Genomic DNA, 16,975 nt, shown 5'->3' on the forward strand with positions numbered 1-16,975 from the left:
TTACGCATTCGCGAGTAAAGCTTGCGAGGAAATTTACTATAGAGAAAAATTATTTAACGATAAACATCTAATATTTGTATCCTCGCTTACCGTGCGACTACACACATGACGTATATACGTAAGATCGTCAGACGAGTGCGTAAAATTCACATCGATCGAGAGTCTGACAAATCGAAAACATTGTCAACTTGTAAAGAAACCTCTGCAAATACCGCACGGATGCTATTATCCATAGATAAAGACGTTATACACATCAATGATTCTTCTTTGAAATCACGGTCAATGAATAATTAAAAAAAAAAAAAAAAAAATAAAAAGAAGAGAAAATGAAGAGAGGAACCAATAATAATAGCCATTCGTTCGTGTAAAGAATTAATTTCTGCTCGAAAGAAGGAATAAAGTCATGTGCTTCGTGATTCATTAATGATTACATGATATTTATAACACGCATTTATTAACACTCCGATTATCACCTGACTCACCTTGAACCAGCGACGAGTCTAAGTAACAGTGCAAACATTCGCGATCACGTGTATCCTTCGCGTGAATTCAAGTGCAGTTTGTTCGAAGGCATCGCGGTAATTAACAATGATCTCTGGGATGCAATTATCACGATTGAAAGAAAGCGCGAGTCTCGCGGGCGCCACAATTAACTTTATCAGTGGCGCCTGAAGAAGCGCCGTTAAAAGGAACATAAATTGGAATATGAGCTCCGCTTGAGTCTGGTGTTGACGCTCTGCGTTAACTATCCTGCAAGTTCATTATACTCACGACGAGTTTGTAGTGCAACAGAAATGGCTCAATCGTTTCGCAATGTCGTACAAATTTTTCTCTTCCAATGATGAGTAAAATACGCAACGTTACAGTAGTTTGAAAATTCCTCCTTTTCGTCATTAACTTTCGAAAACTTTTCAAGGCGATCGAGTCGAGTGACGTATTCGCGAGGCATTCATGATTTAAGGATCGAGCAGACTACGTACACTCACTTAAAATACTCGCCGTCTGTAAAAATTATTCCATATTTTCTCCATCGCGATTATGTATAGAAATAAGTAGATCTTAATCTCATTGGGCATCTTATGCATACATACCTCGATCATTAGCAATCGCTTAAGTTAATGACACTTTGTTTAGTCGCAAGGGTAGAAGAAATAAGATGTCTGATGTTTTGTACCATTTAGAGAAATAAATTATATACTGTGAATGATTTCCTTTAAACATTGACACCCTCGTACAAAAAGAAAAGCTTCTTTGTACGCTATCGATCATAGGTTTGGCTATACTTATTACTAAGAAAAATATTCTTAAATACTTACTAGCATCCCAATTTCAATTCCTTACCTTACATTTATTTTACATATATAAGTATAAAAAATAAATTAATAATTGGAATATTTCGCAAACCAAATTGTATCCTTATTATTATTTTGAACAATTTTCTCATTCTTGATACTAATTTTTCTATCTCTCCTGTTTGCATATGTACCAACGTATGCCTGTGTGCTGTAACAAGTTGCAGTCGAGATCGAGATAATTCTCGCTAGTCGCATATCTGCATCTCAGGATCAATCTAATGAAGTCTATCCGCAGCTGCGTCGAATGCTAACAGGCTCGGGAGAGAGAGAAAAATGCAAAAAAACTGGACAGCATTTTGCGAACACTATCATTCAGGTCGTGTCCAGTGATAACGAAGGCGGCGGCACTTTTAGTGTTGACGGAACGTTAGTTTACGTAAGAAAATTTTTACACTTAGCTTACTTATCATTATACGACAAGCGAACAGAAGCGGTTCAATCGTCGCATCGTCTGAGTCGTTTCAATCTTTGGTCGTCAGGTAGAAGAAACAATTGGATAAAATAAAATCCGAATAGTAGGTATGTCGAATTTGGATGGAAGAAAAACCAAAAGCTTGAACAACATCCCTGAAGTGTTCAAACGGCGCGATCATGATGAGTCGAAAGTTTTATCGAAAGTTTCTTTGGAAAACGTAGCCAGCGAACGATTTAAGACTTTAAATGTGAGAGGAGAGAACGCTTCTCCTTTTCCAAAGCTCGAAGTCATAAAGCAAAGTGACAACGATGAATCGAGTAACACCGAGGACGAAGCGAACGAAGAGAAAAGATTGAAAAAGCCAGAAGTGGCGAAGTTGGACGCCGAGGATAAAATAAAAGATACTTTTAAGGTAATTCCTTATTGCATCTTCTGATTCCTGTCAGATTTTTTTATTTCATTCCTTTCCGGTCAGCTCGATTTTTCAAATGTAAGTTTGAAGAAACAGAAACAGATTCTATCGATAATTGACAGTTTTCTGTCGCTCATTCTAATCACTCCGATGACCGTCGGTTTTTGGAGAGGGACATGGACCTTGATGGATATCTATGCAGATACGTAAGTTTATTTATACTCCGTCTAGACATACTTATTAACTATTGCGGTGATAAACGATGCGAAAAATCTATAAATAGATCGGAAGAACTATCAGTGATTTTTGTCAATTAAAACGATTCGCTGTAATAGTCTAAATCACGCGGAAATAAAATTGACAGAAAAATTACAATAAAGTGCACGTATAGAATTATGATTTTGAAATGTTCTAAGGTTCCCGGAATTGTTCACGTTCCTCTTGGGTATTCTAATTCACACGTGTTTTGCTATTACGAGGAATTTCCTGCACTATCGTGTGCTCGATATATCAAAAAGGAAAACTTGCCTGAATATAACCGTTTGCAAGATCATCCAAATTTTATACACATACGTCTTCGGTATTTCCTGCAATATGCACTGGAGGGGTGCTTGGATTATTTTCGACCACTTCTTCTATTACAATATTTGGTGAGATCGGTAACTCGTATTTTATTTTAGAAGATAATTCTAAAAATCGCGTTCCGCAGATTAGTGTCTCAAATAGATAAAAATTAATTCATCGATAAAAGATAGTAACGGAGATAAAGATAGGTTAATAAAAAGAATGACATTATACATTTTAGATCAGTACAGAAAAGGATAAAATAATTTATTTACATTTTAGAGGATCACATGGAGCACCTTATCACTAGCAAGTAGCTGGAATATATTGAGACGCGGCAAAAATAGTCTGTTAATCGTGTTTGATACTTTCATTTCCTATGCTAATCTTTATGTTCATCATGAATGCTTTTAAAGATAGTGAGCGTCTCGTGCAAGTAGAAATATGATGATAAAGAGTATTGTCTCAAAACTGACTTAAAGCATTAACGATAGCATGCCAATTTTCCAGATATAATTAATCAAAGCTATATATTGTAACTTCTAATTATTACGACTTATTTCTAAACCGTAACCATTTAATCCAATTTACTAGGTTGTCCCAAAAGTTACTTCTAGTTCTTATTACTACAAAATGGATCATACGTAATTCAATAAAATAATATGGAATAAAAAATCTTGTGCGTCTATTATTTTCTTATAAAACGAAACCAACTTTTGGGACAACCTGATATTTTTACAATAAAGTAATATTCCTGATTTCTTTTTATTAATATTCGTTAATTTTATCAATTTCCTTTAGGGTAACTGTAACCGCTACTTTGGCGCCAATGACAATTTTGGCGATCTTTCGATCGATTCGTAATGTTATAGCCATCCCTTCGGTGATCAACGTCGACATACTCACCTTCGTCTTTCGTTTTCCAACGAGGTATAAGCTGGTAAGTTAATTAAAAATATATTTAAATTGTAGAACTATTGATACGTTTCGTGATAGGATACACGAAAGATCTAGCAATCGTTACATGTGTACAAAGAAAATAGAAAAAGTTGTAATAGATGACCAGTTATGTAAATAAAAATCTTGACGAGGAATCCGAATTGCGGAGATTTCATGATTTTTCTTGGCACTTTGGCAAATATTTCAATCGCTGTTAGATACGGATATCAGTGCAAGAATCGATGAGAAAAATAAATGTTCATCAAGAGTTCTATTTTACAGATTGTATATCTCCTCACGAGAGGAGACCTTATCAATTGGTAAAGTGATCGAACAAAATCTGCGATGCCGTATCACTTAAGTATCGCAATCGATTGTCAAACGGTTCTAAAGCCGAATTTTCATTGGGAATATTCCGTGAATATGATTCGTACGATAAGATTCGTGAATTGTAAGAATCACAAAAACACATATGAATAAAACACGTATTTTAATTATTCAAATATAAAAGATGTGTTTGGTTATTATATTAACGATGATAAATGATCTGATCTGATTCGATTCGATTATCTACTGACCGATCACATATAACGATACAGAAAAATAAATTATGATAATATGAAATTTACAATTAAAAAAATTGTCCCACTTATCGGGTTTGTAGTAAGCTTTGTATCACAACGTACGATCTTTTAATATGGCGAAAGAAAGCTATTATTAGACTATAAGGGTTATCATGTTATCTGACAGGCACGTTATCTATTCATTGACGCCTCTGAATCGTGAAAATCGTGTGCATCTTAGTAGAACGAAAGAATTGCAACAAAGAATCTCACAGGCTTGAAATGGGGGAGTAAGACTTGTAATAATCGAGGCAAAATGAACTTTAAACTGATATTTTACAACTTAACTAAACATGAAGAGCAACGTTGGCTCTAACATTAGATCCTGATCCTTGTAGTTGAGAATATTGACAATATATATCATAAATATATGTATTGATGGTCTGAGAGCGCCCATAGCCATTTTTCGCAAAACAAAAGAAGAGACAAGAATCAATTAACAGTTTGAAGAACAACATTCTTACGTGTTACGTTCCAAGGGAAGATATAATTCTATCCATTGGATGAAACAAAAGAAACATAAAATAAGGCAAAGAACAAGAGCTAACTAGCTAATTTAAAAAATAAAGATCTTACTTGTGCAATGACCATTAAAAGTACGACGATCCTAACGTATCTCTGTGATTCACAATGGCAGCTTCGATATACAGAGTCGTAGGTGCCTGAGATGCGAGTAGACGCTGGAATAATTTTTTCTCAACGTTCAACAAAAGGCTGTCACGAAGGAAAAAAAAAAGAATATGACAGGTCAAGGTAGATGGTCGTAATCCAAGCTTGATTGGTGTACAAAAAGGTGGCGATTAGCGATGCGTTCGACAAAAGCCCGATGAAACTGACAGACAGGAAACGCCACTCAAAAAAATGAGGCTTCAAGGTGGTTCAGGTCTCTTCTCTTCGGCTACTATCTTGTTTCTTATCAGTTAACACCGGGTTTCCCGGATTTGTTAATTAGCGCCTGACTGTCGCGTATACGTCGATCACGATTTACGTGACTGCCATGCTGTAGGCTGATAAAGTACACCGGTTCAGGTTCAATTAAAATTTCCTCCTTGCTACCAGTCCGCGATATCGTCTGATGACACTAACAGCCGCTAATTGCCGTTCAAGATACTTGGACGAGGGATAAACATGTATATGAAATGTTTTAGTAAAGCGTTATTAATAATTACGAATAGAAGGCGAGTAAAGTAAGACGATCTTAAGTCGATGTTTGAATCGAATGTCATTTGATTGAAAAAAATCATAAATGATCTTCGAATCACGTAGGAAAAAGGAAGAAGACTGGTTGAGGTGCTCTCAATTTATCTCATAATGGAGTGTACTCGTGTCTGCATAGGGAGAGTCATTAAGCAGCTCATGTACTTGACAAACGAATACTAAATTGGACTCAGACGATGATCAGGCCAGAACAAACGAACTTTCTCATTTTTCGTTTAAAACACACTATTTTCAAGCGTATGAAAGTCAAGAGAACAGCTGAAGAAACATCATCGTCTATAATTACGTACGTAGTTTCTTATGCGCTGTTTCATAATATTTTCTTTGCATTCTGATCGCAGATTAGGATCAAATGTACTCACAATGCAAGGGATGATCTATCATGATATTCTCTATCACGTGACCTGGCAGAATATGAATAGTTAGACAATTACAGTCAATACGTTTATTTATTTACGTTAAATGCATGATTTCCAAAATAACGCAGAATGATATCTGCGATTACAAGGTATTTGATACGATGCAAGGTAATTTAGTACCATAGTTTTTCACCTTTACGTTATTTTTTACATTTTCGTAATCATTCTTGCCACTGGGAGACCTTGGAAAGGAAACGATGCCTTTGAACTTTCTTAGAACTGGTCGATGGTGGGTGTCGAAAGCTCGTACCCGCGTTCGTTCATCAAGCGTGCACGTAGCTTTAGCGACCTATGGGTGGGGGGTTGTGAGAGAGATCGAGGAAGGAAGGGAAGAGAGCAGAGCAGAGCACCGTACTATTCTCTATGCCATGGCCCGTGTGACGAAGCTGTTCATGATAATGCGATAGTGTTGGTCTGTGCTTAGCACTTGATAAAAGATAGCGGTGACTGAACAGATGTCAGTACTCACCCGCAGCCCGACTTGTCGGTTGACGGTCTCACGTATCTCGCCCCGTGTGCATCCGTGCATCATCCACAGCGAAGTATTACGCTCTTGCGATTGCGATCCTCGAGAAAGTGAACGATAAGACGAGAGCTTGGAGACGCAAGCGAGACGTTTTACGCGAACGAGATTGTGGAGAATCGAGAATACTGGCAAAATCATCGTTTCTTTTTTATCAGTTACGATAGGCATCGGCCCTGGAATAGACCAGGTGCGTTTCTGTGCGATGTCAAAGTTTCTGGAAGTCTGAAAATGTCGAGAGGGAACTACGACATCTATTTCGACTTTGTATCCACTGTTCGAGAAAATCGTTCCCTAGAGAATTTCGTGCAAGCAACAAACGAAGCTTCTTCGATAGGATGATCACTGCGATCCAGAGACAGTATTACTTTAAGAAGATCCGCTGCAAAGCTTGATCGTCAAGCCGGAAATCGTCCAGCAGAATCTCTACTAACCTCGAATACTCGTGTAGTTAGAAGCAATAATGTGGAGTTATGGCTAAGATACTCGACTCGACCCGAGACGAACGATCAACAACGAGATTAAACCTAAACATCGGTCGGTAGGGAATCGTCAACGTCGAAGACGTGATTGTTTGTCTGAGTTCGTTTAAGATCGTTGAGCATCGTCTGGAGACTGGTCGCGGGGAGTAGTCGCCGCCGTTTTGAATTGAACTTGACAACGATCGTGATTGAACGAGGCTCAATTGGAAGACCAAAGAACAGCTTTTCTCGTCGAATAATGAGAGGCTCTCGGTGGAATTCTTCGAAAGCTCGACCCGAAGGCGTGCACCACCAAAGAGAGCGTACCATCACAGCCTCGAATCATGCATGATGAGCGGTGCGACTAGGCTCGATCAGGATTGGATGAGAATGGTCGAGTTACGCGGTGGCACCGGTATGACGAGCGGGCTAAGCGGTCGGTCATCGAGTCGTTTTCATTACACGATACTCACTATTTTGGACACTGTGTTCTCGGCTACTGTGGCCGCCCCGGCGGTGGTTGGTTACTGGAGAGGCACCTGGGGCTTGAGCGACGTCTACGTCTATCCGGAGGATCCGGTTCTCAGCAGCTTGACCTCGATAGTGATCGGTTTCATAGGGTTGTTCGCGTTCAACGTTTCTCAGAACGTCCTGAACGAGCTTTTACACCCGGACAAACACAGATTGTCGTATTACGTTGGATCTAGACTTTACACGGCCGTATTCGGGTTTTGCTGCGTAAATGCATGGCGTGGCGCCTGGCAGGCCCTCGACCTGTACACGGAACACACAGCGAGCACCGTTTTCGCCACCACCGCCGTTAGCCTTCTAGCATTGGCGATCATGCGTGCCATCAGGAACATTTCCGCGCCACCGTTCTCCCTTTGCTTGGACTCGTGTCCCGGATACTTCGAAGTGCAAACCATGTTTCGCGTGAACGTAAGTAACTGATCGTTCGTACACCGTAGAAACGTAGAAACGCGAAGCTGAAAGAGCAAGAGTCCGATAGATCGCTTACAAATTCACGCAAAGTTGGATCTAAGTATGGATCGGTCGAGATCCAATCAAGTTTGTAGGTAGCTTTTAGAATAGAACTTTGATGAAATATCGTCTCACGAAAGACAAACTCGATTTTGTATTCCGTGTAGCGATATCTTTCTCGATTATCAGTGGACTACGGACTTTTATGCAAATTTATATCTCTGAGAATACAATTAAGAAGGTAAAACCCTGGAAGAAAATTGTTTAACCTTCCAAGCATTATAAAAAACAGTATACTTTGAATATTTCACGTATTTTTCCGTATTAATCGTTATCTTTCAATACTTTATGTAATACGCGATACAGAGTAATTGTCGTAAATTACGAGGCAAATAAATTATACTTTCTGACAATTCTTCTTTCGTTTTTCACGTATCGATTGTTTCCTCTAATTCTTTTTGTATGAACAAGTGATAGAAATGATAATTTAAACCGCTATCAATTATGACAAGGATACAAACAAGAACCGATGTGTGTTTCTGAATTCTCGAATTTTCAAAGCGTTCAATTTCTAAAAGCGAGATAGCAGAAAATTTTCTATTCCTGCTACCAGAACGATATATACCCTTCTTGCTTTGTTTCGATTATCTTCATATTCTACCATTCTGTTTCACCGATATTATCATGGGTGACGAGTAACGCGACTGAATGAAATTACCCGCAAGGCTACGAAATCTCGTGAACCATTCGTGTCTTTTGAAAATATAAATATTCACAGCTACGCTATCAAACATATATTTCTAATTAAGATTAACGTAAATATTACAAAACGCCATCATACGCATGGTCTTTCCCTATGATAAGCTTGAAAATCATAGTAATGTAACAAAATTTTTAAGAATGTAATTTAAAATATAGACCATTGTTTTACTCGCTAAATATTATAAGAAACATTAAACTTTGAACATTTTATTCTTGCATATTATGTTCATTCTGAACATTTTCGAGTTACCTGTAAATCTATAAAAATCGCTGGTTTGGTCATAACTTTATTCTCTGCTTCGACACGCTTCCATTGAAAAGATGTAATGAATCTTTTAGAACGATACACGCAGAATACTATTTTATGGAAAATAACATTGGATTGTCTTACGCTACTACGATTCTCAATCCTGCAGATATTGATCGGTTGAATCTTAAGTCGGTTATGTCTTACGGTCTTATAAACGAATTAAAAAGATGGTAAAAATCGTCGAATAATCGACTCGTCTCGGCAAAAATGATCACGAACACCGATGCTTTTCATTAAAAACGAAAGGGGGCTAAATGTTAAGTAGGAAACGTAAGAGGTCTAGACAGCGTGTTTTGACGCATCGGTGAAGCTGGAGCCGTGCGATGCACGGCATCGATGCGATGTGCAAGGTATAAGCACAGTTTCCGGCTGACTCTCCCAATACTCGAACAGCATCGCGTCCGTGCAGTTTGCACACGCACGAGCACGGCCTGCAACCGCAATTTTCGATGTTTTAACCTTTCTCCTTCGATCGAACGAATACTCGAATGGAGAATCGAACGATAAGATACGCGAATTACACGCTTCTGTCTATATTTCATATCTCTGACACGAGTGTTTCTTTATCTAAATTTTTCTAAAGGAATATTTATCTAAAGTTTGCTGAATGATGAATGGAGGATGAAGGAACGAGAATAGAACGCAACTGGTTTTATAACTTGGAATTTTTAAGCGATATTGTACGCTGGATATTATGTACATATATTCTAAAGATTCGGTAGGAATTTTTAAACATTCTGATAGTTCTTTTTAGTTAGACAGTTCTTCTTAGATTTGGCTTTTGATCGATCGTTGTTTTATTTCATCGATGTCTAGAAATGATTTATCGAAGATGATAATGAAGAAGAGACGCAACGGGATGATCTTGAATTAATTATCACTCAGTTGAGTCCTCTCCGTCACTTAAAAATCGAGGACAGAAGGGTGTCGCGAAAAGTCGACGGGTGATAATACACTCGGATGAAAGTTTACCTCACAAATGGTTCGTCGACCGGAAAATTCTTGTACTTTTGATTTATAGAAACGATTCTCTTTCTCGAAAGTAAACCGTGGATCGAACGATAGATTGGAAAGTGTTGGAGCGAAGAACGGTTTAGTTAAAATGTACATCACGTTAAGAGATCAAGCTGCGCGTTTTCAGATAGACATTTTTTTACACCTTTATCAGATATTATTTGGATAGACATCGTTTTCGATGCTTCAGTTTATATTGTTTTAAACGTCTCCTTCCACAATTTTCACTTCTCGTAATACGGCAATGTCATAGCAATATCCCCATCCCTTTTCGACGTGTCAGCAATTTAATGTTCAATGAATCAGTGAATTTAGGGAAGCGTGAGTTAGCGATCCGCGCGAAGAAATCATCATGTACGAACGATGTTTCTAGTTCATCTTACGACGACTGAAACAACGTTAGAATAATTTTGGAAGATTAAAGGAAATAGGCGGGAAAATCGAGAAACATCAGGAATAAAATAACAATTTTCATGAAATAAATTTCGTTCGCCTGGAAATAGCCAACCCTCTCGAGACTGACGATACGTCTCGAGGTAATTAGGTAATTGTTACACAAATTTCTCCGAATTGTTATAATTTTCCCTCTCAGAATCGAGACTTCTTAAAACAAACGACTCCGCTAGAAGTACGACTATATGAATTTGTTTTTGAAAAATCAGACACCTCGTAATCATATGTCGTAGTACCAAAATTATGAAATTTTCAAAAGACGAAGTCGATCGGTTTTACATATTATTTTGTTTATTGTTAAAAAAGATACTCAATTGTAAATATAGTATTTTCGCAAAAATCTTATATATTTATCTTGTAGGATAAACTAGGAACTCTATTTTTGTCATAAATAATCTTTGACGTAAGCGATACGCGATTAGCAATAGCTATGCGTTGTTTATCATAGTTCCCGCTCTCTTCAAACATTTCCCCATTTCTCACCTGCAAATGATGTTTATCTATTATTTATGTTGTCTGATTGCAGAACACGAGAGACTGGTCGTTGTACTTATTGGATTGTGCCTTCAGCGTTGGAGTGGTTGGTACGTTGGTTGTGTTCGTTTGGAGAGGTGTCTGGATACTTTTCGACCTCTATCTTTTTCCCAAAGATCGAGAATATTCTGCGATCGGGTCCCTCGTGAGTATTATTATTGCTTCCTCTCTCTTTTTTATTTTAATAAATGATAGGTGATCTGAACTCTGTTACGGTTCTCGAATTTTTCTGTCAAGAAACAAACAAATTTTGCACATTGCACATACGTATAAACAACGTTTGCATAAACAATGTTTGTCATTTGTTCTTAGAACTTAAGAAATTTTTCGACGATAAAAACGTAGCATTTTTATTATGAACAATAACTTCTTAGCGTAATCATCGTCGAAAAATAATTGAAAATGTTAATCGCTTTTTCTTAAATTGACAAAAGTGAAAAAGCTCTTAATGTTTAGAAATCTCAGTGCGATTATTTAACGCAAAACACCAATTGACATGGCTGATTAATAAAGATTTGAAAAGAAACGTCCACGTTACGATAGTCTATTCACCTCAGATCGCGTGAATCCGTGAAAATGCGGTGTGCGTACAAACATTCGATAAAGCAGTGTCCTATCGAACGAACGCGTGTCATCGGGTGTCATTAGCAATCACGTGTTGAACGACATTTTGAAACGTGCCACCTACGCAGAGCGCGGTGAGCGGCACGCCGTTGGTCCGATTGTATAATTGAATATTCGCCAATTGTATGATTGCGAGGGCACATGACAAAACTGTTCACGTATGTATGTGTTCGCAAAGACACTTTATTACGGACTGCATTTACTTGTCTGAATACGTTGCGGAGAGAACGCGGTCAACGAGAGGATTTGTTTAATTTTTCAATAATGACGATCGTTGATCTCCAGCCGGAGACCTATACTCGATGCGATTAAACCGTTCTGTATCCATCGAAATTCCTATTGAAATTCCTATCGAAATTCTCCATTGAAATGGTTCTCTTACGGTGTCTTCGGACAATCAACGATATTATCAATATTTCAAGATTCTCAACGAAAATATGGTATATCGATAAATATTAACAATATGTAACGATAGTCTGAGCGCACCCTCGTAGTATCTCTAGTAGGTGGATGCGTGTTCCGATGAAAGAAACATCTGAAGATCGGAATGTGTATATTTATAAAAATGTATATGTTTGATTACTCTGGATCCTCTTGTACAATAGTTTACTAACTAATAATATTAGTAGATTGATAGGTGACAAGTTGTGGGTTACAGATTTCTCGATTTAAACAAAATAATTAGCTAGATTTAACGATATAAAAGAATCAAATAGAAAAGAATCTATGGATATTACTAATTTGTGACCAGTAAAATTTCATTCATAATAGTTCAATTGTGTAAGAAACTTCTCCAGGACAACAGTCAGAACGTGCATCCACTGTAGCCATAGTCTTACTCTTTGATTTTACGCAATCGTGTCGCGTGCCATACTGTTCATCGATCACTCGTCGTTTAAGTTTCGTTGTTCTTCTACATCGACGATCGTGAAATTCTTTCTACAACGTTGGCAAACACAGATGAGCCCACATAAATATTTCGACATTGTGAGCACAAGCTCACAACCCGTGGAATTATTCGGTTGCAAAATGATATTCAATTGGCGCCATGTATCCTCCGCGACAACAATAACATTCGACTGTTGCGACTTTTTCCCCGCTGCATGATTGGCGGAGAATAAAAAACGCGATCGCGGCGTGTTCGAAAGAGATCTGACGCGACATACGTCTGGCCGATGCGAACGATAAGATTTGTCTAGAAATCAGGTAATTGTACCAGTTCAATGTATAGTACGGTATTGATGAAGGCATGAATTCGAGTTATCGAGAGAAAGATCGACGATGTAGGATAACTTGGAGTAAATAAAATCGAATTGCTATACTTTGGCATTTAATTTATCGATTTCGATAATTCCAGATTCGTGCAAAAAAAAAAAAAAAATAAATAAATTCCACGGCGCCAGTCTTCTTCTTTATCGATGCTGCTACTGGACGAACGATCGATTTTAAAGTAGATCGATATCTGCGGTACGAAATCAGCATTAGGGTATCCTCACAATGTCCGGTTTTCGCCGTCCGATCTTCATCGTCCGGTTGAAAATGAATGTTGGCCGATCACCAGCCAGTGTCACGCTCTTGTTCTACACCGTCGTGTCGATTACGTGTGTAGTCGAGTGGCAATAAAATTATATAATAAAAACAAAATAATAAAATAGCACGGTGGCATAGAAAACGAGCATTATACCGGGCGGTAATCGACAATAATTTATTTTCGACCGGGCAATGCGAAAATGCCCTTAAACGTAAATATTTGATTACGAAATATTTGATACGACTATTCTGCTGATGCAACTGTTTCTTAGGAAGTTTGAGAAACAAATCTGAATAGGAAAATAAACCGTCTTGTTACGCTTATCGAAGGTTAACGCATCGGTTTAAAATGCAAAGATAAGAGTAGCTTATTGTTAATTTTAAAAAACACTTATGCGCGATCATTGATAATATCACGATGGTATTTACTCGACGATGCTCGATATCAGTTTAATGACTGATTCAATGAACCTTCCAAATATCGTCGGATGTAAGTTTGAGTAGATGAAATCGATTTGAAAAATTTGGCAGAATTTTTCGAATAATGTGAAATTCTCGAATCGTGTTTGAAATCCTTACGAGAAATCTACCAGATACGATTTGCACGATGATGGCGATAATGTAAATCCTCAAGAGGGTCGATGATTGCGCGAGGGTCATCCAATTCACGCATTTACTCGCTCGTAATGCCGCTTCGAAACCGTGAAACAGCGGCCAACTATTTGTCGTCGGTTGATTCGCTGAAAACTCTGATCAACGAGAACGAAAACGTCATTGACGAGCTGTTTTCTCGGCAAAGTCAATCGAGTGCATCAGACAAACAGAACAAAATCGACTGTAGGATTTGTCAAAAGACGAATTGTAATTTTTCCTTGTAAAAAGATAGATATAAGAAACAGAGGAAGATCAACCTAATGCTGTATAAGAGTATCGACTTACGAGTAACATAAATCTTATTTCATTCGTTTCTCACTGTACTTATTACATTTCTATATATATATATATAAAATTTCAAGAAATAAGAAATAAGAAACATGCCAAAGAGAAGAGAAATCGAATACATTAAAAAATATTCGCAAAGGGAGGAAAAGACATAAAAATGGGTTTCAAAGATGTAACAATGAAATAAAAAAACGTAATACAAATGGAGCAGCTGAAAATATAAAAGACAACATTCGACAATTGTTCCATCTAAAATAATTCTGAGTCACTTTGATCAACGATATTATCAAATTGGTAAATCGGGACACCTAAAATGAATAATTTGCAACTGCCAATGATTCTCTCTGTTTATTATATATTTGAACAATTGTCGGGTGCAATTGCAGGCCATCGGATACGTGATAGTGACGGTGACGTTTTCCTTGCAACCATTGATGCGGTACGCGTGTGCTCGTCTTCAAGGCTGGGCCCGTTTAATAGCGGCCGATGGTTTCCTGCTGCTCAGCTTCCTGGGCACGGTGAATGTTTGGCGTGGCATCTGGAACGTATTGGATCTGTGGCTGGTCCCGGATAACCGAGAATTGTCCTGTTGGATCACCCACGTTGGGTGCTTCGTATTCCTCGTGCTTCTCAACTGCAGCAATTCCATCCTCGTTCGCGGCGTTTACATCGACGCCGAGGAGGACGACGGCAAATGCGTCGTATTTCCTTGCCACTATCTTCGATTATTCTTCAAGGTTAGCCTATAGATGGAGTCTGTTTAGTTTTGATTTTGTTTAGACTTTGATTTTATTAAAGAAAAAAATTGCAAATTAAATTATCGCCTGAATGTAATTTACATTCCTAATGCATTAACGATCGACTATTTTTCATTTTAGCTTACTTATGATCAAACGTCATTGTTCACTTGAGATATATAGCGATATAAATTTCAATACATCGGTCTAAACGAACGATGATCGTCTGCTTGCAGGTCGAACGCGAGAAGAAGGAAGCGAGACGACGAAACCTGCTGGTTGCCTCGAAGGACTTTCGGCCTCGACCAGATGGAAATACCAAAGACACCGAAAATGGCGCGCTTCTATCGAACAGCACCGCCACGACTATTCTACCAACGAATCCTGAATCTCTCGTCTAATATAAACACCGAGAAACAAGACTCCAAGAATTCGACTGAATTCCCTTTCTGATACTCTCGCCGATCCTCGTGCAATATCAAAATACAGAAAGAAAAACCGGCTATGGAAGGAACATACTTTAAGAGGAATCGGTTTATACTATTTTGTGCTCTCGGCCAGTGATTGTATCAAGTGATAAGTTCAGGGTCACGGAAACTTTTCCAACACAATACAGGATACACGGGCTTCATATTGAAGTCGTCGAGAAGTTTGTAAAGCAACAACGAGTAGACAGGTAGACGATGGAATTTAACACAACGAATAGTGAAATAGCCGTATAGATCGACAGATAAACGTAGGTAGACACGCAGATAGATGTTTAGAACACCGATTTAAGTTAATCGAATAGGTAAATCGATATGCAAGAGAAGAGAATGGAATCGGGCAAGTTCGTACAATGAATTCAGCGAATGGCTGTGAAAGAGTGACGATTATATGTATATAAGGAATTGTGTGCATGCATGTGTATGTGTGTGTGTGTGTGTGAGTGAGTGGGTAGGTGGACGTGTAAGTACAAGAAACCGAATGTATATAATTCTGACTTTGTGAGTGCTTCGAGCGCGGATCTGTGCGAGTGCATCCGGAGACGTCGACGAGACGAAACCGAACTTGCTTTGTTCACGACAGCGTACACACAGGCGTGTCGTTAAACGTAAGTTTTACACGTTAGAAGGTACGTGTATACACACGTATAGAAACACGTACATGGCGATTACTACTCGACGATTCGTTCAAAATTCAGAGCGATTCCGTGGGACGAATCCGTGCGCTTTGATCGGAACGCTGATTCAGAGATCGAACTATGCGTGCGTTTTTTCGTGATAATGTCATTGTGAGATCGATATGACACAGTGAAATACGAAAGATCGATAGACGATCAAACGAACGTGTTCGATCAGTGAATGTTTCGACTATCCGTGACCCGATTAATTTACTCAACCGATTTATTTCACGTGAAACGATTAGTTAATAAGGACTCGTGATTATTTGAAATAAATAACGAGAGAATATCACAAGATGAAAAGTGTTGGTCAGCGTCGATTCCATAGGATTTCTAGTCATCGTTAGTCGCCACTCTGATCGTCGGTGCTCCATTCGATCGAGCATTATCGAATTTAACCTTTGAGCGTACGCTTGTGATCCTAGCGTTAGATGAGACCTTGATGATGACAATGGTAATAGACTGGATACGATCATTATAAATGGGTTATAACCTTCTCCCCCGCATCCTGTACACCCCGCAGATTTTGCTCTTGTACATCAATTACGACGTCATGGCGTACTAATAATTAATTAACTGGAATAATGACGGGACAATGGGCGGCTGGCACATCGATGGGAAGTGGCTAGTTCGACGATAAGCGGCTGCCCTCCTGGCCTACATTTAATATTTTCACAATGAACAATGTGCCAGCCGTTGCACCGGAAGTCCGACGTCCCGCAGAAAACCGGAATCGATCGCGGTCGATCAAAAAAGCCAACTAATCGGAATGTCAATTATCGCTCGAACGCTCGAACATCGTTCTCTAAACACGCGTATTGCCATCGCAAGATTCTGCAGGCTGTTTCATATGACAGGAGCAACGATATACACACATATATTTATACGCTCGTATACGCGACTTTTACCACATTCGTTGAAATAAAAAAGAAAGAATTAAGCTTACGAACCTTCGGCTTTACATTATTTATATCGTTATTATAACAGTCTTTAACCC

The 16,975-nt window shown here is 38.5% G+C and overlaps 2 protein-coding genes across 3 annotated transcripts; both read left to right on the forward strand.

Moving 5' to 3' along the window:
• The first annotated feature begins 31 nt into the window (after positions 1–31).
• On the forward strand, positions 32–5,580 carry LOC126869176 (uncharacterized). Of its 2 annotated transcripts, XM_050625381.1 has the most exons (6): positions 32–1,731; positions 1,835–2,182; positions 2,246–2,388; positions 2,599–2,832; positions 3,548–3,686; positions 3,968–5,579. In XM_050625381.1, the coding sequence occupies exons 2-6, from the start codon at positions 1,877–1,879 to the stop codon at positions 4,007–4,009; spliced, it is 864 nt and encodes a 287-aa protein (XP_050481338.1). In that variant the 5' UTR covers positions 32–1,731; positions 1,835–1,876; the 3' UTR covers positions 4,010–5,579. The 2 variants fall into 2 exon arrangements, with proteins under 2 accessions (XP_050481338.1, XP_050481339.1); XM_050625382.1 differs by having other exon boundaries at positions 32–2,182; positions 3,968–5,580.
• A 776-nt stretch (positions 5,581–6,356) lies between these two features.
• LOC126869172 (uncharacterized) lies at positions 6,357–16,919 on the forward strand. The gene is made up of 4 exons (XM_050625371.1): positions 6,357–7,868; positions 10,976–11,128; positions 14,466–14,816; positions 15,053–16,919. The coding sequence occupies exons 1-4, from the start codon at positions 7,278–7,280 to the stop codon at positions 15,215–15,217; spliced, it is 1,260 nt and encodes a 419-aa protein (XP_050481328.1). The 5' UTR covers positions 6,357–7,277; the 3' UTR covers positions 15,218–16,919.
• The last annotated feature ends 56 nt before the right edge of the window (positions 16,920–16,975 follow it).

The sequence above is a fragment of the Bombus huntii genome, chromosome 9, assembly GCF_024542735.1.
Source record: "Bombus huntii isolate Logan2020A chromosome 9, iyBomHunt1.1, whole genome shotgun sequence".
Classification (NCBI taxonomy): Eukaryota; Metazoa; Arthropoda; class Insecta; order Hymenoptera; family Apidae; genus Bombus; species Bombus huntii.

Bases quoted from the DNA above. Each gene is read 5' to 3' on its own strand.
- LOC126869176 (XM_050625382.1), top strand. From the start codon at position 1,877: ATGTCGAATTTGGATGGAAGAAAAACCAAAAGCTTGAACAACATCCCT. The intron at 2,833-3,547 runs GTGAGATCGGTA...AATTTCCTTTAG, and splicing joins TTCTTCTATTACAATATTTG to GGTAACTGTAACCGCTACTT. The intron at 3,687-3,967 runs GTAAGTTAATTA...TCTATTTTACAG, and splicing joins TTCCAACGAGGTATAAGCTG to ATTGTATATCTCCTCACGAG.
- LOC126869172 (XM_050625371.1), top strand. From the start codon at position 7,278: ATGATGAGCGGTGCGACTAGGCTCGATCAGGATTGGATGAGAATGGTC. The intron at 11,129-14,465 runs GTGAGTATTATT...GTGCAATTGCAG, and splicing joins ATTCTGCGATCGGGTCCCTC to GCCATCGGATACGTGATAGT. The intron at 14,817-15,052 runs GTTAGCCTATAG...GTCTGCTTGCAG, and splicing joins ATCTTCGATTATTCTTCAAG to GTCGAACGCGAGAAGAAGGA.